A 19,326-nucleotide genomic window follows, 5' to 3' on the forward strand; every position below is an offset into this window, starting at 1 on the left:
CAAGAAGTAAATAACTTGTTGGCTGCAACAATATGAAATGAAAAAAAAAATTGTTAGCAGAAACAACACAGTGGTTTGTTTCTCACATTATTTTTCAAACTTTGTTTTGTTTATCAATGAACATTACATGCACATGAATATTATATTAAAGACAAACATAGGCATCAGAGAATAATGTCAACTTTTGTTTATTGAATGTTTGCAGCCTCTGGTTGGTTGCTTGAGTTGAAGTTTTACACAACTATCAACACAATTTTGGTCATTGGAGACTAAATCAGACAAAGTTGAATATGTTTATTTCAAAGAATTTTGCAAAACAATATATTCTCCTCGTAGGTCTCTTTGGTGTTAACTCTTCCACTGCTGAGCCGTAAACACTACTTAAAATCACGAGATACACCCATTATGACGCGCGAACGAGATGAAGTTCAGATTACGCCGCTTTGGAAACAGAATAGCATATGCTAGGCACAACTTATCCCCCCCCTTTTCTTCAATCACCACAGAGATTACTTGGCTTTCATAAGAAATGTTTTGATCAGCAGTAAAGTGGTTAACACTCTGCGGTCACCTGGCGCAATAATGCGACGATGAAAATTATCCGTTCCGGTCACCTGGCAATGCGCCAGGCCCGAGAAGTCAATTGTAGTCACTCTCCTGACTGGGTGACCAGATGGGGTATTTTGTACTGCTAACTGTGTGACAGCAAAGTGTTAAGGAAAATACACTGGCATATTCACCTGTACATGTTTGGCTGAGGCTGTTGTCCTTGGTTGTAGTCAGGCTGCATGTACCCTGAGCCTGGGTTGTAGGTGTCCACGCCGTAGGCAGAGGACATGGTCGAAGGGTAGTGTGGGTACCGGCCAGAGAGACCTGCGTGCATACACGGATGAGAACCAGATGAATTGAAGATCTAACACAGGAAAGACAGATGAGAACCAGATGGTTATCTCACACAGAAGAAAGACAGATGAAGATCTCCCAGAGACGAGAAACAGATAAAGATATCACACAGACGACAGTCAGTAGAGATCTCATACATCACATGAGATGACTACATGAGGAGAAATCAAAATCATTTCACATTTATACACCTACTTTTTCTGTTTTAGAGTTGCAGAAAATTTCTAACATTTTGTAAGATGGCCACTTTCATAAATGTAAAGGATCACACACTTCCCAACTAAGAAGTACAGTCCATGTAACTCAGTTATATGAAGTAGAAGCATCAGGGCATAAAGTAGAAACCTTGGGCCATCTGGGCAACAATATCCCAACAGACAGACAGAGACACTTTCTAAAAATCTGCCCCCTTTGTGAAACAAACTCACGTCTTCTACGTGCTACAGCAAAGAGTCAAACCGCTACACCACAGACATAACGACCAGAAGTAGAGGTACAACGAAGCACAAAACCTAAGGACCAGAAATACAAGCATGCTGACCTTTATGCGCCGACGGGGTGGGGGCGGTGGAGGTGACAGGCATCTGGTTGTAGGTGGAGGTCTGCGTGTTGGTGGCCGTGCCCATGGGGGCGTAGTTGTACTGGTTCTGGTTGTAGTAGTTGGTGGTGGACGTGGTGGTCGTCTGGAACTTGTCTCTGCCCGCTGTGGCCTGGTAGCCTCCCACACGACCCCGGCCCGCCCCTGTGGCTGCGGCTGCTGTGCTGCGAGCTGCTGGTGCTGCTTGTTGGGAACCCTCGGGCAGCACGTTGACCGGCTGGAAGGGACTGACCACTTGCTGGGCGGCGTTTGGACCCAGTGACCGGCACAGGCGGTCTTGTAGGAGGACAAGGCCCATCTGTCAGTGAGAAAGAAGGCAAAAAACACAAAATGAAAACCTAAGCTATGCCAGTTCATCACTGTCACAATAAAACTGAGTAATACCGAATTTGCTGGCATACACCAAAAAGAGCAAAGTCAAACATATTTAAGTATTTTAAACAACAACGGCCTGTCAGTGTCAGTGAGAAAAAGAAAATGTCTCTTTGGAGGATCAATAAAGCACAATCTAACCTGTACAAGATGACCACTCATTGTCAAGGAGAAAAGTGGTTACTTTGGACTGTGTACCTTTTCTCATGAACAATAGAAAAAAAAAACAGCTATACACAGCCCTGTTCCATTACACAGGACACACTAAGTTTAGCTTACCCACCACTCTCTTTCTTATTGTTTTCATTCATACCGTGTTATGCTGGTTTCTTTCAGCACAATCTCATTTGATTATACACTATACTTAAGAAAAAAACAAACAACAACACATACCCCCCCAATACCCAAACAACAATAAAAAAAAAAAAGAAACCAAAAAGGCATGCACACACACACACACCACGAAGGGTTACTTACATCTGTAGAGTTTCCGAGATAAGACAACGCGGTGGCCAGGCTGCCCTGAGCGGCCAAAAGGCTGGCGTACTGACTCAGCTTGTCGGCCAAAGCCCCGCCTGTCACGTTGGGAGCGGCCCCTCTTGACAGCTCCACAGCTTTACGGAGGACCATCACCTTCTCCACAAGATCCTGGCAGAAAAAGAAACAACAGAAAGTATATTTACCTATCCAGCTAGAAAATGGAAACATAATGCCAACTGAAACATAACAATAGACCTGATGACAACTGTGCTGCAGCACAAAATAGAAGCAAAGAAAAGCACAGACACAATAACCATCATTTAGTGATGGGAAAAGGTTAACAGGCACACTTTACTTTTCCGATCCAGCGGCCATTTGGGTCACACAGAAACAATTGTTTTAGTCTGAGTTACATGGCCCTTGCAACACAGATAAGGTCATAAAAGTGCCAAAGGATAGAAGTGTTACAAGAGAGTAACATAGGATGGAAACGAGAGAAGAGAGATAAGGATGATAGATGTTCGACGGGGAAAGAAAGAGCAATCCAGATCATAGCATTTGTCAACCACCCACTCACACAAACAATAGTTATAATTTAAAAAAGGACAGCTGTCTTACATAATAGTGAAAGAGATTCAAATCAGTAGTCCTACCAGATACCTGTATGTAGCAGCCTAAACTATGTACGTTGACGGGCCGCATTCATAAATGATACTAACATTACCGCACTTTAGGAAAATGCCTTTAAGATTAAAACTGCAGAACAGAGTGCTCGCTGGCAGGATTTCAGGCGCAACTTCACAGTCAATAAAACTGCCTAGATTTCATCATTCCTTCTCACCTGCAGGGCCAAAGGCTGGTTTCCATTCTCCGTGTTCTTCACCCAGTTCTCCACCAGTTTGTCAACATTGCCCGAGCAGATGTAGCACAGACTGGCGTACAGAGACAGCTCCCCATTACGCTCAGCCTCCAGTCTGTTCGCGAGAACATCTGAAAGTTTTGAAAGAAAAAGTGAAGATCCTCCGTTAAACTTCCTGACTAACAGCGAAATGAGATGGCTCATTGGTTTAGCAGTGCTTTGTGAACAGTCAGCGAGCCAGCAGTCACATTTTTATATAAACAGAGCATGATAAAATTTACACTGAAACAAAATAGAAACATACGATACCCAAAAATCACCTAATTGAAAGGATTAAAAGTCACCCATCAGCTACCCATGTTACTGAGGAGAAGGTAACTCACCACAAAGAGGGGAGAATTCCTCTGGAAGTGCATAGGTCAAGATAACGGCTAAAGCCTCCTTCCAGTTGTCCAGGTCACACGTCTCCACAATGTGGCCCCAGTCGTGGGTGACCACAGAAGAAATCAGCTGAAAACAAAAAGGTCAAGATAAGCAAAAGATAACCAAAAATAACTTTTCTATCTCATAAGTTACCAAATCTTGGCAGGCCACAAAATGTACAAGAAGTACCTTTTTATCAAATGATTATTTCAAATATGCCTCAGCTTCCTTGGAAGCATAAGAGCAAGCTGACATTCTACAAGAATTCAACCAATCAAATCATTTGAGTCATTCCACAAGCTCCCAAGTGATTAAATTTTTTTTTTTTAAATACAAAATAGTGGCTTTATCTGAAAACCCCCCGAAATTGATTAGAGTAATTGTGGAATGAAGATAAAATTACACTGACAAGATCTTACAGTCTTAGCTGGGTACCCATTCCCGTCTGGGAGTGAAGAGGGGTACTGTGTAATGGTCTTTAAGACAAGGCTGGATAATATATATATGTAAATTAGTAAATGTTCCTTTATAGGCTCAAAAGCATACTGGAGTCAAGCTATCTGTTGTGAAAATGGCCTAGGTCTTAAATAAAGAGACCCACCATGAAAATTCCACATACAAGTCTCTGACACTTGATAGCAAAACTTACAAATACAAATTGACTGCTTAGTTTTAAACTACCCCATACGGAACTTTGAAAAGTGACGTATGGCGGTGTCCTAGACTGAACAGTTGAATTATAAACATCACTCACTCTGCCTAAGGTGGACTTATTCTTCATGAAGTATTTCTTCTGTGTTCTAATGAGCAGCTCAGGTCCTCCAGCAATAGCCAGCAGAATGGCTTCAGCCATTTTGTCTTCGCTGAGGCACATTTCCACGGCAGCCTCAAAGTTGCCAGTCAGAAGTGCTTGAGTCATTAATCCATCAGCTGAAAACAAAAACAAAAAAGGGCCACTTAAAGCAAATGCTTCACGGCATTAAACATAACCGTAAAACCCAAAACATCAATAATAACTACAAAAACATACTTTTATATATATACTTTTGATAAAACAATGAGCAGAGAATATAAACATATAAAATAAGTTAATATCAACCCACGAAACAGGTTTTTCTATTGACTAGTAGAGGAACTTGAATATAAAATGAGAATCAACAAATACAATGTGCATAATCCTGGGACGATAAGGCAGCAGATCAGATTACATAAACTATGCATTGATCCATACAGGACAATTATCAGTTCAATTTAAGACATAACAAACCAAACCAAATGGAAAATGAAGACTAGTAGCCATTTATCTGGTTTTAAACTGAATAAACTCTTTCAGTAGGCAATTCTACAAAGCATACATTTCACACACTGGAAACATTTCACAAATGGAAATGTCGATTACTTAATTGCACTTTCAAAGGGTTTTTAAATTTGAAATGCAACTAGACAAAATGAGTACCCTCATTGAAATGAAAACAGTGTTAGTGTCGTCCTCCACAACAGACATGCAATCAATGTTAAAAATACCCACCATTATCAGTAGGTATGACCAGAGGCGTCTCCGTCCCAGACATTTTCTGCTGGGAGCCGGCAATTTCATCAAAGGCTGCAGAACCATCCGAGAGGTCATCAATACTGTCCACGGGGGTCTGGAAAAGTTCAACGGTACAACTACAGTCCAGCTTGTTCTAATAGTCACTTGTTCAAGACAATCACTTGTACAAACTACCTTTTCCCACTTACCGCCGATCCCGAGTACATTGTCTTTTATGGTATGCTCAATGGAATACATCATTAAATATTGAACAATCACAGAAATCAGCTTGATTAGTACAAACTGGTATTTGACATCCGGTTATAGTTAAAGTATAACCCTCTTTCTATCACTTTTGGAGTGTTCCCTTGCCAGTCAAATGTCCACCGTATCTTTGAACGGACCCAGTTAGGCTCTTCTCTCCAAGCTGTAATTTTTACCCCTAATTTCATAACTATCCAAGTTAAAATGTCTTCAGAATATGCGAGTCTAAGGCTATACTAATAGCTCTTCTCAGGTTTCCTCTAGATATAAGTCATGATGCATTCCATGAGTCAAGGTGTTAAAAGAAAAAAGGTACGGTCACTTAAGACAGCTGCCTGCATGTAAGCTAGTTAAGCAAAGCATGACTAAAGTATCATCCCGCTAACTACAGTGTACACAAAATTACCTTAGACCCAACAGTTGGGGATGCCTGGCCACTGGCTGCAAGCCTCTCTGCTTTCATTATGTTCTGAAAATTGTGGGAAAAAACAACAGCTTATTTTCAAAATGTGATAGACAGTAGAAGCATACAGTGTGTTTGTGCTTAAGCAAAAGGAAGCCCATGGGCACAACAGCAGTCATTTAATGTGAAGTAAAAGTAACACAAAAACCATGGAGGAAAGAAATTATGTTGATTGCACCAACAACTTGTTAAAGCTCAGTGAAAAAAAACAATCCAAAGCACATCACTTTTTTAAAATGTCCTAAAGTAAATAGCGTAATACCCGATATCCCCTGACCAAATTTCAGGCAAGACAAAAACAAACTAAAACAACCAATTACAAAAGTGCCTTATGACAGACAGGAATTGTATACACAGCAGGCTAAGACATACCTATAGGACACTGGGACCCAGTCTTTGGGACCAAATTAAGCCAGTGTTAGAAATTCATAATTCAAATCCTAGTTGAGTCTTGCCTACCTTGCCCTTTCTAAAACTTTCTTTTTTCCCTCCTGTGTGTCTTGATCACTGAACAAGAGCCCCCTAACTGTGACTAATAAGGCCTTCACTTCAATACAAGTAATTTTTAGAAAAACAATTTCATAAATCCTTAGAAAACAAATCTGAGTACCATTAAAATAAGTTTTAAAACATATTTTACAAAAATAAAAAGCTCTTAAGGAAAAAGCCCAATCTGTACATAACATACCCCTGTGTTCAAGAGAGACATTTTCTGTGCCAGTTCCTGAGCATCTACTCCTCGACTGGAGGCTGCTGCTACTTCGGTACCTGTGTGCTCAACCACTTTCCTGGCTAACTCGTTCTGGTCATATCCTAAGAGCTGAAGGAATTTAGTCCTGGGTTCTTTCTCAAAGTTGACCTGAGGAAAAACACAGAGAATGAATTGACTCGTTGATTTTGAAAATAAGTCTAGTATGAAAGAGTATTTGCACTTCAAACTTGTAAAAAATTTCAGACTTTGACACAGTTGCTCAGATGGCTTCAATTACTTAGTCAAGACTAAATAAAGGGAATCAATGCACCTAAAAAAGAGTAACCAAAAGGAACCAGTAGGTCAATAACGTTCAATCTCTCTCGATAATAATTATTTCCCTTTGAAATTCATAATCTTTCACATCAGAGCAGCTATGCGTAGAGTTGTAAATAATAAAGTGTAGTCTTTTCAGAGCATACAATCTTCTTTTTCAACAGAATCTGAGGTGCAGAGGGTAGCCTCCTTGCTGTTGCACGCCTACAAGGTGAGCATAATTCACAAGCTTTTATTTCATAAAGTTCCAAATTTCCTTGGTGAGAAAAAAACAAACAAAGCCAGACGAGGCGATAAGAAAAGACAATGCACCAACCCTCATGAAGTTCCAGATATTCTCCTGCATGGAGTCGGTGCAGTTGGCGGCCTTCATGGCACAGAACTCTGGGAACTGTCCGCCCGACAGAGCCTGCTCCAGCTGGTTCGACCTGACCACCAGCTCCGTCTCCGTCACCACCTGGCTGATCGTCACGTTGCGCGGCGTCGGCTGCTGGGGGTTGGCCGGTTTCTCCACACCAAAGGTGACCAACTTGCCTCCAAACTAAGATGTGCAAGGACAAAACAAACAAAAAATTTAACTTTCAGGAATAATTATGTCTGTTCTGGTCTATTTTTGTATAGAGCAGATCTTGCAATTTCTCGTGAAAATGTGCTCTGCTTTTAACAAGATGGGAAATAATAACAGCAGGGCACTGTAGAAACTGATTTGATCTTGAACATTCAGATAACAATCATTAAAAGGTTAGAACAGGTAAATAAATCAACGAAAAAAAACCCAACAAGGGCACTATAAATTTTCGCTCCATCACACTGATCTTTTGTCCTATCCTCAAGAAAGACTTGCCCATGCTGCAGACATGTTTTCTTTGCAGAAACTGTCTTGAACATACTGACAGTTTCCCAAACAACATCATGCACACATTGACATTTCCCCATGCCCAAACAACCACTTGCACACACTCACGTTTAGTCCTCCACTTAACAAGGACTTGCATATTCCTTTACCTTAAAAAAGACACCATATATGACTCTGAACTTACTGCAAAAGATGCTCCAACAGGCTTCCTTATCCACTTGGGTGGTTTCTGCAAGGGGAGAACTTTCTCCTGCTCATGTGGGACTTGGACTGGGGCTGCTCCAAACGGGGCATTGCCAAATGACTCTGCAACCTGAAATGCAACAGACAATAATGTATAGCTTTAAATACCCCTTCAACATTGGGATTTTTATCTGAGAAACTAGAATCTCTCATTTGAAAATTAAATAGGTCTATTTATGCTCACAATTCTATGATTGTTCTAGTTTCAATGGAAATTCTTCTCAATCCTGCTCTCTTCATGTCAGTAGAAAGAGCAGCATCTCAAAAACCCACTATGAAAAGTCACAGTGCTTCATAAAAATTGTGTTTGTGTGTGTTCCCATGCGTGCCTGCATGTGTGTGTGTGAGCACTATATACCACATAAAAAACACCCACCAAAAGCGTGCAAAGACCATAACGACATTGTTCAGAGTCTAACCCAGTACAGAATAAAACACACAATGGACGCTCAGATACAAATTGAAATCCCTTTGGCATCATACGAACGAGACATATGTATCATCACAGCATGCTCCATTGGAGTCAGTTCCGAGTAAAGAAGTAAAGAAGGCCATGTCTTCACTCAAAGAAGATGTGAATTCAAGTCCTCTTGGAGGAAATGTTTTATCAAGCACCTCATCTTTCACCCTGAGGTGGCCCCGACAGGCAGGGACAAAGCAGCTTGACACCCGGATGATCCAAGTAGCATTGATGGGGCTTACCTATAGCAAGCCACTTCAGTTGGTGTGCACATTACTCAGCTGTTTAATAATTTTTGAAAATCATAAATACCAGCAAATCTATCTTACCTATCTATGCTTATAAGCAAACTGTACTTTGATTGCATGGAGCATTCATCTTTACTCAGTTTGGTATTCATTTTAGATAAATAGGTTAAAAAGGAGCAGAGTTATAGGGAAGTTTGTGATGCTCAAAAACAAGACGTCAAAATTTGCAGCGCACAAAATATGTGAAATAGATTCTATATTCTTAGAGTAAACAGTCCAATTACATGTCAACAAACTACAGCACTGACCTTGTTGCTGGGCTGTATGGGATGACCCCCTCCCATGAGGGAGTAGAGGGTGATGTGTCCGTCAAACGAGGCGCTGGAGATGATGGACGGGTTGCGCGGGCACCACTGGATGTCGAAGCACCACTGGTTGTTGGTGGACAGCTCGTACACAACCTGGTCAGTCAGAATTTGAGGGGGGGGGGGGTTTGTTTAAAAGTAAGTTTTACGGCCCTTTCAACACAAACATTCAACATTGAATTAGACAGTTGATGGGGGGCGGGGAACCAGGGCCATATAAATTTTTTTGTGAGCATCCGAGGTGAGCACTGAGGGTCAAACATGATGATTTATGTCTATTTAAGATTAGGCACTTAAAAATACAGTCTGATTTTGAAAAATATTGGGAGTTTTTCTACCATTTAGACACAAAAACACTTACTTCTTCCCTGCTAACAACATTAGTAGACATGGAAGAAATATGAATGTTAATCATATTAAATGCCCCCCCCAAATCCCCCAGAAAAAAAAAAATCAAATGCAAACAACACATTGGCCAAATGACCAGGTCCAGTCAGAAACTGCACTATGTAGACATATAAGACAGAAAGTGAGCTCAGATACAGATTGAAATCCCTCGGGAGTCATACGAACGAGACATACGTATCATCACAGCAAGTTTTCAAGTTCTGTCTAACACAAAACCAATACCAAAAACCTATCGCTGTTCAGTTCTCAATCTATACCTCCCCTTATGAGTCGATTATACAGTTCCCAAATGACACCCCCCCAAATCACAGTAATTGTTTGAGAAAAAAGAAATACATCGACTCAGTAAGTCATTCAGTGCAGGGAAAAATATTTCATAACAGTCATTTAGAGCACAGGTGAGAACTGAGTGTCAAAACATGATTATTTATGTCTATCTAAGATATGGCACTTTAAAAGACAGTCCAACTTTGAAAAATATTCGGACTCTCTCGACCATTTAGACACAAAAAGACTTACTTCTTCCCTAATAACAACATTATTAGTAGACATGGAAGAAATATGAATATTAATCATACTTAAATGCCTACCGCACACAACACCCTGCTTCCCCAGAAAAAAAATCAAACGCAAACAGCGCATTGGCAAAATGACCAGGTCCAGTCAGAAATCGCACTATGTAGACATATAAGACAGAAAGTGAGCTCAGATACAGATTGAAATCCCTCTGGAGTCATACGAACGAGACATAAGTATCATCACAGCACGTTTTCAAGTTCTGTCAAACACAAAACTAATGCCAAAAACCTATCGCTGTTCAGTTCTCAATCTATACCTTCCCTTATGAGTCTATTATACAGTTCCCTAATGACACCCTCCCCCCCCCCAAAATCACATAGTAATCGTTTGAGAAAAAAACCCCACATCGACTCAGTAAGTCATTCAGTGCAGGGAAAAGGTGAGACACGATTTAATAACAGTCATTTAGAGCATAGGTGAGAATTGAGTGTCAAAACATAATGATTTATGTCTATCTAAGATCTGGCACATAAAAAGACTTTGAAAAATATTGGGAGTCTCTCGACCATTTAGACACAAAAAGACTCACTTTTTCCCTGCTATTAACATTAGTAGACATGGAAGAAATATGAATATTAATCATAATTAAATGCCTACCACACACCACACCCCGCTCCCCCAGAAAAAAAATCAAAAGACAGAATGTGAGCTCAGATACAGATTGAAATCCCTCTGGAGTCATACGAACGAGACATAAGTATCATCACAGCAAGTTTTCAAGTTCTGTCTAACACAAAACTAATACCAAACACAGTTCCCCGATCAGTTCTCAATCTATACCTCCCCTTATGAGTCGATTATACAGTTCCCAAATGACCCCCCCCAATAACATAGTAATTGTTTGAGAAAAAAAGAAATACATCGACTCAGTAAGTCATTCAGTGTAGGGAAAAAGTGAGACACGATTTAATAACAGTCATTTAGAGCAGGGAACAGGTAAGACGGAAAACAGACAGAAACAAGAGATGGGAAAGAAAAATGTGGGACTTACCAGTGGCTCCCTCCAACCACGTACACCCCATTACAATATTTCTAAAACTTTCTACAACAACGGTAAAAAGAAGACTACAAACCTCTCCATTGGGAACATTAGAGTTGGGATTCCAGCACAGAATCCTGCTGTCTTTTCCACAACTAAGCAGAAGATCAGGGTCCTTGAGGCACCAAGCCACGGACAGGATACCCCTGAACGAGAGAGAATGGAAACATTAAAAATTTTTCATGGATAGAAAGACAAATTCAGTGAAGATGTTGTGCCTGTTTATTACCAAACTTCAGTTACGATTTCTTTGAGAAAAGAGAAACATATGACACAATGTCATTTACAGCTGGGAAAGCCAGAAAAAGGGCAAGAATGGTACACAGAAACAACAGAAAGAAAGCATAGTAGTAGGACTTACCAGTGGCCCCCTCCAGCCATCCTCAAAGAAAAGAGTTTCAGAGAACAAATACTTGTCACAAGGAAAGCAAGAAACTTTGCCTATAATTTCCTTCAACTACATGTTAAAAATCTGCTTAAAAGTGGCCACATAACATTAAGACTCGCACATGAAAATATATCAGAGACAAAAGTGAAGCTGAAATCTATGAGCAGTAACAACTTATCCTCAGACTAGAATTGCATGATATAAACGTGTTCTCGGGAACAGCAAAAGCGTGGAGTGTGAGCTCAGATACAGTTTTTAATCCCACTGGTATCATACGAACGAGACAAATGTATCATCACAGCACAAAAAGAAATTTCTTTCATTCTTTTTTGTTTTGAAAACCTCAATTAAACACCCAGTTCCAAGGAACCTCTTTCAAGACAATGAAAGAGGCACAAATGACACTAAAGGGTAAACTTGTACTGCACATATACAGGGATTTATAGTAATTCAAAGGGCATTTTTCCTCACTTCTGATGGTTCTCTAAGGTCTTGAGTGGTGAGGTGGCGTATCTCAGATCCCACAGCTGGATGACAGGCGTGTGGTCATCCTCCGAAGACAGACACAGCTGAGTGGCCACCTCGGGATGCCAGGCCAGCAGTTTGGCTCTGATCTATCGTTAGAGAAAGAAAAAAAATTGAGAATAAAGAGATGATTAGTAAATTACAGGTGTATGAATAAATGTAAACCAGATATTATTCATGAGTAAGAGAGGAGAAACTGACATCTTACATCATTTTCTCTTCAGAAAGAAACATAAAACTCAATCCCTCCAACAAAAATCTTTTAAAAACCCACCTGAACTGTCTACAAAGTATCCATCACTGAAACAGGAAAAACGGAAACAAAGCTGAAATAGTGAAAAAAGAAAAAGAAGCTTTACGCTATAATTGTTCCGACCAGCAGTAATATCAATCGAAGGTTCAATTTCAATCTCAGCAGAATTTGTTATGGCATGGATATTACTTCCAAAATCGGTTATAAACAGGGGGGTCACAAAAGAGAAGACCAGGAGGTCCACATTCTGCAATTGCACCAGCGAATGTTTTACACCCCCATCCATACAATTCAGATCATCATGTAGGAGGTGGACTTCTTCGACCCTGCCTATAAGGGTCAACCCTGGGATTTGAATACAGCACCACAACAGACATATTGAGATATTTGATACAAAAAACATCCCCTGACTCGGGAATCAAACTCACGTCATCTGAATACAACAGCGAAAAAGCTAACCCTTTAAACACATTCTGAAAAGGTAGAGATAACTTACCCTGGACATACTGTCACTGACTTTGATGATGGGTTCGTTTTTTCGCAGATCCCAAACAACACATCGGGAGGCGAATGTTGATCCAAGAATGTGCTGTACTTGTCTGTTCCATGCAACACAAGCCAGCTCCTCTGGTGGCTGGGACAATACAGAGAATAGCAAGTCATGAGTAATGGTACACAAACATTCATGTTTGTAAGTACTATACATTTTTTTCAAAATACAAAAACTTTAAAAGTTTTAACAATTACTTTTTAACAAAACGAGAACGTTTCCCGATAGCATTGTACACACATCATCAAACAGTCCTGTTTACACTTACAAACAGTTATCAACTGTCTTCGCAGTTTAGAAGGATGATACGAACCTAAAATAAAATGACACAACCAATTAAAATTGGGATGACCGATCTCAATAACATTTATCAACGAAATCACATCTTTTATAACAATAAACGTCATGTCTCACCTGTGATTTCTGCCCTGGAGTCATTGGGCTCTCAGTTTTCTGAAGATCCCAGATATAGATCTCTGAATCACCAGCTCCAGAGGCCAGTAAATTTGGCTGAAAGATATCAAGAAGAAGAATGTCAAATATAGCATAATTATAGAATTCACTGCACCAATTAGTGAGGAAACAAAAAAACATTATAAACTTGAAAAGAAAGAAAGCATGTATGTGCTTCTCCATCCTGCTTAAAACCTTGCAACGATGGCTTTATACCAATCAGTTGCTGAGGTTCAATGAAAACTACTTTTCCCTTTAAAATATGGCATGTAAAATCCACAGACTGATCATCATAATTTATTGGTCAGCAATAGGTATCAAAAGTCAGTAATATACATTCTTTGCAAATCAAGTATCCACTTTCAACTCCGCTAAATTAATCTTTATCAGTAAATACATCTTGAAGATATACTCTTGTCTTTCTGAAACACAATATCTATCTATCCATTCATCCGTTCATGTCGACTGATCAATCCACCCACCCACCCTCCATCTTTCTCTCACATAATACAGCTGCTTATGACGTGCTGAATTATACGGGATTAGAATTACAGTATTTTTTTGAAGTATGATCATTGCTCCATGGTAACTACCTAACCCCCCCCTCCTCCCAAACCAAATAATTTCACAGCAAATTCAATGTTTTTTATAGGTTTCTGGATACTTTAAAAGGAAACTTGACCACAAGAGATGTAAACAGCAGTCTACCTGAAAAGGATTCAAATCCAAAGCTTTTACAGCTCCAGTATGCCGCGAGAGTTGCATATTAAGGCAATCTTGGTCTCCTGCCAGCATTTTGTCTGCATTGTAGATGTTGATATTGCCATTCTCTGCACCGCCAATGATGACGCCACTTTCTGTGTCCTTCGTGGTGCCCCACATTACTTTGTGAAATCTGAGGACAGCCATTGGGAATTTTGAAGCACAAATCATGAGGGTAGAAACAAGTTATTAGCTCTGTTCTCGCCTCAGATTAATATCTTTACGACAAACAAAAACTACAGGTGTACCCGGATATCACTAAACATTTATTACAAATACCATTAATAAATACATACTCTCTAATACTTTACTTAACAAGTTTCGTTCAATCATGCACTTCTCTGGACACACAAAATACCCACACTAAAGTTCTGCTCAACTCGATGATCTCTGCATATTTTTAGCCGGTCAACTACAGTAACCTATTCATTTTGGGATGATTTTAGAGATTCACAAACAACAAACCAATAAGATTAGGGGGGGGGGGGGGGTGAGAACTGGAATTGTAGATCTGACCAGAATCTTTAAAAAAAACAACAACACACACACAAAAAACAACTTAATGTTTCTATGTTCAATACTTGAGATTGTAAGAAACCACAATTTCCACATACCACAAAAGACCAACCAAATGACAGTGTCATGAATAACTAAAAACTTAATCAAAGTAAACAAGTCATGAACACTAAAACCCTGTAAATATCCTTTAAACATTTGAAATAATTTACAATGCACCGGTGCAAATAACAAAACTGTAGAGTGTGTGCTCAGATACAATTTCAAATCCCACTGGTATCATACGAACGAGACAAAAAGTATCATCACAGCATGTCTTAAGCTCAGTTAAATACCACAACTATTATCCCTCACCCCCCACCTCTTTTTTTCTGCCTTAACTCTGTACCTCTACCTCCCTGTCATTCTATTTATACAACCTCCTGAACTTCAGTTCCATAGTCGCCTAATTTTAAAAAATCCCTGATGATGATTGAAGTCATGGTTCAGTGTCAAGACAGCCGTCCTGATATGATTGAGGACCAGGGTTTTCTGAGAATTAATTATGTAATAATGCCTTCGTGAGGAAAAAAAATGACGAGAAAAAAACACTCACCTGACTTCAGAGGGGACAGATGCCACAACTGGCATGTCAAGAGTTGCCTCATCAAGGTTCAAGCCATAAATTTCAATTGCAGATGAGGTGCTGTATGAAGCAGATAAAAATAAAAGACATACGTTAACACAATGTTTTAGCAAAATGTAAAAGCAGTTTTTTGCAAAGTGAAACATTGTTCCTCAGTTTATAATTTTATTAGACTAGCATCATGATTAGCTGGGTTTGTTGTTTTTTATAGTAGAGGGTCTTACGGCGCTCGCAACTGCATATATAAGGTCATATGAGCGCCAAGGGGTGGGTGTCAACACGGAAGTCTTTACAGGGAATCAGACTTACTCTGCTCACCTCTCTAGCTTCAACAGCACAAGGTCTGCTTCAACAATCAAGGCACCCCGGAAATAGCAGGTCACAAGAGAGTGACAAACATACAAAAGATGTAGAGGAAATGACAATAGTAAGGATTAAAAAAGAAAAAGCATCAGTTTCCTGTTGCAGATCAGGCACATTTATGAGCGTGACATGAATCAGCCCATTTACAATTACACTGTGCTTGAACGAGAAATGTCCCCCCTTTGGTAACGGCCTAAAGACACTACAGTCAGAGTCACTGCCCCGGGGGGTACATGATTAGTTGTATCAGGTTCTAAAATGTGAATTTTTTTTAAAGCACTCATTGTTATTTTTTTAAAAAGTGTATAGCTAATCCTTATAAAATGTGAAGTTTTCATTGTACCTGAATGTTGCATCCAGCTGTTGTGCAGCTGTTCCAGTAGCCACATAAATTGGATATTGCGTTTCAGGAGACCAAGCCAGATTGGCTGTTCTGTCAATTTCCTTAACTCGCATTTTGAAATCTGAAAGTGAAAGGCAAAATGAAGACAAAAATAGAAATATCTTGGACACATATTTTATGATTACCTTTTGACAGTGTCAGGCCACAGGTCTATGAACCATGGCTTGGAAGAACTGATAAAAATTAGGTTAACTGGTGAAAACTAGTTGCACATAGCGGAAGATTTATACTGTCCTGTAGAAATCAATTCTTTTCCCAATATCATCCTAGGTATCCTCACCCATCTCTGCCCATCACCTAAAAATCCTTAAATTTTACTACAAACGTTTAAACTGACCTCTAAAAAATCATCATGTAAGTCTCAAAACAAAAACTATCCCTATTGTTCTTGGACATCAGGACTGTGCTGTAGTATTAGTAATTTAATTAGTACATAATATATTAAGCACAGCAAAACAAGTGATAACACATATATAGCGTGTCGTCGCTCAGCTGGATCGTGTCACTTTATCGATTGATATCTTGGATTCTTGGCCAAGGGACGCTCTACGAGGTCAAAATAACTTGCAAAGTCATTGGTCACTATTTATAACTTTGACCTGTAATTTACTACGTCATTTTCCATAGACGAATACTGAAATTTTCAATTGAAAAGGGTCAGCATCTCTGCCCTTTATAGGGTCTGCGCGCTACCTGGTCGATCTAGGTCAGCCCTAATATGGGCCTGCGAGCTTCCCGGGTAGCCTAGCTCACGCCTTTTGGGCCTGAAGCGCTTCCAGGGATAAGTACGGCTAGCCACTTTTCATGATGTTCAAATAAAACCAGGGCAAAACAATAATTATTTATAGATCTAGTGTTAGACAAGCAACAAACAATCCTTCTACAGTATTGGAGTTTTGAGTCCGAATAGTCACTTTGCTAAAAATATAGATCTAGATCTAGACCTCTAGTCTACGCCTAGAGGCAATAGTGAAGAGTAGGGAGTGCAGGCCAGTTGTAAGATGGCAGTTGGCAAGTTGTAACGTAGATTCTAAGAAGCGGATAGCTAGAGAATTACAACTAAACACCATTGGCCGATAGTTATAGTATAGTATCAGCCATCTTGTTTGAACTCGCAAGGGGGATCCCTGCCGCGTCATCTGATCATGATTCGAAAAATAGTGATGATTTTGCGTAGCGCGTGTTTTGCACAGAGGCAGATTCCAAGCTCCTTCCCCTTATTATATTATAGTTATAGTTCTACTCCATTTGCAGTTTTAAGTATTTATATTGCCTCCGATCTCTTGTACTTGTAAGTGAGGCCTAATTTCTCTTGTGCTTACAAAACTTTAAAAGAAACGATCCGAATCCAAACGGTCGATCATTTGCACTGCGTCGTTGAACTTTGAACTTGCTTTCGTACCCAAATTGATGTAGATCTAGATCTAGATCTAGATCTAGATCTAGATCTAGATCTAGATCTAGATCTAGAATCTAGATCTAGGCTTACTCTTCCACTTAGTCAAAATTAGTCTGCTTCTTCTTCTCAGTTTACACAGATCTAGAATCTAGTGTAAAGCAAAAGAATCAATCTGGGCGGAAGAAGGGTGCTGCACAACAATCAAAGACAACCGAACCAATTCTGCACGTTGCATAGAAAATAATCCGTGTCGGCAGGCAGCCTTCGTGCAGTCGTGTTGCCACCTTGAGCCTTGACTGACAAAGTGGGAAGACGTCAAACAAGATGGCTGTTACTAGATTCTAGATCTAGAATCTAGATCTATAAATATCAGCCAATGCCAATGGCGTTTAGTTGTCGTTCTCTTGCTATCCGTTTGTGATTCTAACTTAAGAGTACAGAGTACAGTAAGTGTTGGGCAAGTTGTCACTCCTGCCTCCTGCAAAAAAAACCCCAACAAACTCACAGCCTTCAACAACACTGTGTAAGATATTCTAGATCTAGAATCCAGATCTACATAAAACAAACAGCTAAAACGAGATGAGACTTGTAAGCAGTCGTCACCTCCACACTTACAACGCTGTCTGTGTAAATATAAACAGTAGCACCTTCACAATGTCAAGAAATAGGCTTGTCAACATCAATTCAACTGTACAATCGGCTACCGGTCTCCACGGTTCTGCTGTTCACACCTGACCTCACTTCTTCAGACTGCTGAAACAAATTGCACTAGCTATACCTCACGAAACCTCACCTTAAATAATCACCAAATGAACAAAGTTTATCTGCAAGGGTTTGTGTTGGAAGTGGAAACGTAACTCCAACAATCTTCCACATCAAACGATGTGTTGTCAGTGTACGATAGTATGATTAACGTGGCAGACGCCACAATTCCCACAACTCTTTACTTCCGGTTCCAGCTGGGCTACAACTTGCCAGCTTGGCTGGGAAGGACACTTGTCTTTGTCAGGTAAGCGTCAATTGGCAAGGTTAAAACTTTGTGATGTTTTTAAACATGAATTTGACCACAAAACTTTGAGGAGGTTGTTTTAAACTCGGCTCCTTGGAGAATACCAAAATGTATTTTTGCCGTTTTTGCTAAATCCCGGCCTGACACCAGAAGACTGAAGCTTTATCCCTCCTTCATTACCTTAATCCTTCTAACGGTACGTTCTGCTAGAGTAATAGTTACATGAACCTGGAGAAACGGCTGTGATCAGCACAATAATATTATATTATGAGGACACATTGTATTACATATTATTATTATTATTATCATTATTATCATTATTATCATAGTTATGCATATCTTAGGGCTAGAGGCATTATTATCATTATTTTTAACATTTTGAGCAAGGCTGCACTCTTTTGATTGAGCAATTACGACTCTTATAATGACCATTATTTAAGTTGTGATCCTGGTTTTAGTTTTTGTTGCTTGTTTGATTTTTCTTTGTTTGTTCTTTAATCCAAGGCAGAAGAAAAATCCATTAATTTCGTTTGTGTGTGTTCATCGTCAGGTAATTGTGAACACGATAATAAGTCTTCTAACATCATTTTCCAAGAGCCGCTCAACCCTGATTTGAAACAAAACTCGCAAGTTTGGTTCCGTCAACTCTAAACGTAACGCTATAGGCTATGATCATGCCTCTGGGCGAGGAAGGGGAGTAGGGGTGCAATTTATGTTACCCCTTCATGTGAGCCCTGAGCGATGCAGATGGTCAGGGTAGTGTGGGTGTGAAATCTCACAACTGCCCGTGAGAGTGCTTGAGTAGCCAGCAAGGAGTTTAGAACTAATGGAGCCTCCTCTCTCTCTTCGCGGCGCCACGAGCAGTACGCCGCGGTGGGGATCAAATATGGCCGCCGAGTGTGGGCTAAATCTCGAACTGTGGCGTTTCTTTTTATAGAATCTTATCGGGTTGTGCCGCGTTG

The 19,326-nt window shown here is 40.0% G+C and overlaps 1 protein-coding gene across 1 annotated transcript in view; it reads right to left on the bottom strand.

The window, feature by feature from the left end:
- The window catches only part of LOC101855860 (protein transport protein Sec31A), a 29,355-nt gene extending 11,047 nt beyond the window's left edge, over nucleotides 1-18,308 (bottom strand). Inside the window, exons 1-20 of the mRNA XM_035968925.1 lie at nucleotides 18,149-18,308; nucleotides 15,897-16,017; nucleotides 15,161-15,250; nucleotides 13,996-14,182; nucleotides 13,249-13,344; nucleotides 12,781-12,918; nucleotides 11,978-12,120; nucleotides 11,153-11,264; nucleotides 9,036-9,188; nucleotides 7,961-8,089; nucleotides 7,237-7,461; nucleotides 6,582-6,752; nucleotides 5,837-5,899; nucleotides 5,164-5,281; nucleotides 4,390-4,565; nucleotides 3,596-3,722; nucleotides 3,195-3,343; nucleotides 2,351-2,521; nucleotides 1,445-1,799; nucleotides 741-873 (exon numbers count right to left, since the gene is read on the bottom strand). Coding sequence (XP_035824818.1) covers nucleotides 741-873; nucleotides 1,445-1,799; nucleotides 2,351-2,521; nucleotides 3,195-3,343; nucleotides 3,596-3,722; nucleotides 4,390-4,565; nucleotides 5,164-5,281; nucleotides 5,837-5,899; nucleotides 6,582-6,752; nucleotides 7,237-7,461; nucleotides 7,961-8,089; nucleotides 9,036-9,188; nucleotides 11,153-11,264; nucleotides 11,978-12,120; nucleotides 12,781-12,918; nucleotides 13,249-13,344; nucleotides 13,996-14,182; nucleotides 15,161-15,250; nucleotides 15,897-16,009 — 2,849 coding nt within the window. The 5' untranslated portion in view covers nucleotides 16,010-16,017; nucleotides 18,149-18,308. The remainder of the gene's footprint in view (nucleotides 1-740; nucleotides 874-1,444; nucleotides 1,800-2,350; nucleotides 2,522-3,194; nucleotides 3,344-3,595; nucleotides 3,723-4,389; nucleotides 4,566-5,163; nucleotides 5,282-5,836; nucleotides 5,900-6,581; nucleotides 6,753-7,236; nucleotides 7,462-7,960; nucleotides 8,090-9,035; nucleotides 9,189-11,152; nucleotides 11,265-11,977; nucleotides 12,121-12,780; nucleotides 12,919-13,248; nucleotides 13,345-13,995; nucleotides 14,183-15,160; nucleotides 15,251-15,896; nucleotides 16,018-18,148) is intronic.
- Between the last annotated feature and the right edge of the window lie 1,018 nt (nucleotides 18,309-19,326).

This window comes from Aplysia californica, unplaced genomic scaffold, assembly GCF_000002075.1.
Source record: "Aplysia californica isolate F4 #8 unplaced genomic scaffold, AplCal3.0 scaffold00097, whole genome shotgun sequence".
NCBI classification, from domain to species: domain Eukaryota; kingdom Metazoa; phylum Mollusca; class Gastropoda; order Aplysiida; family Aplysiidae; genus Aplysia; species Aplysia californica.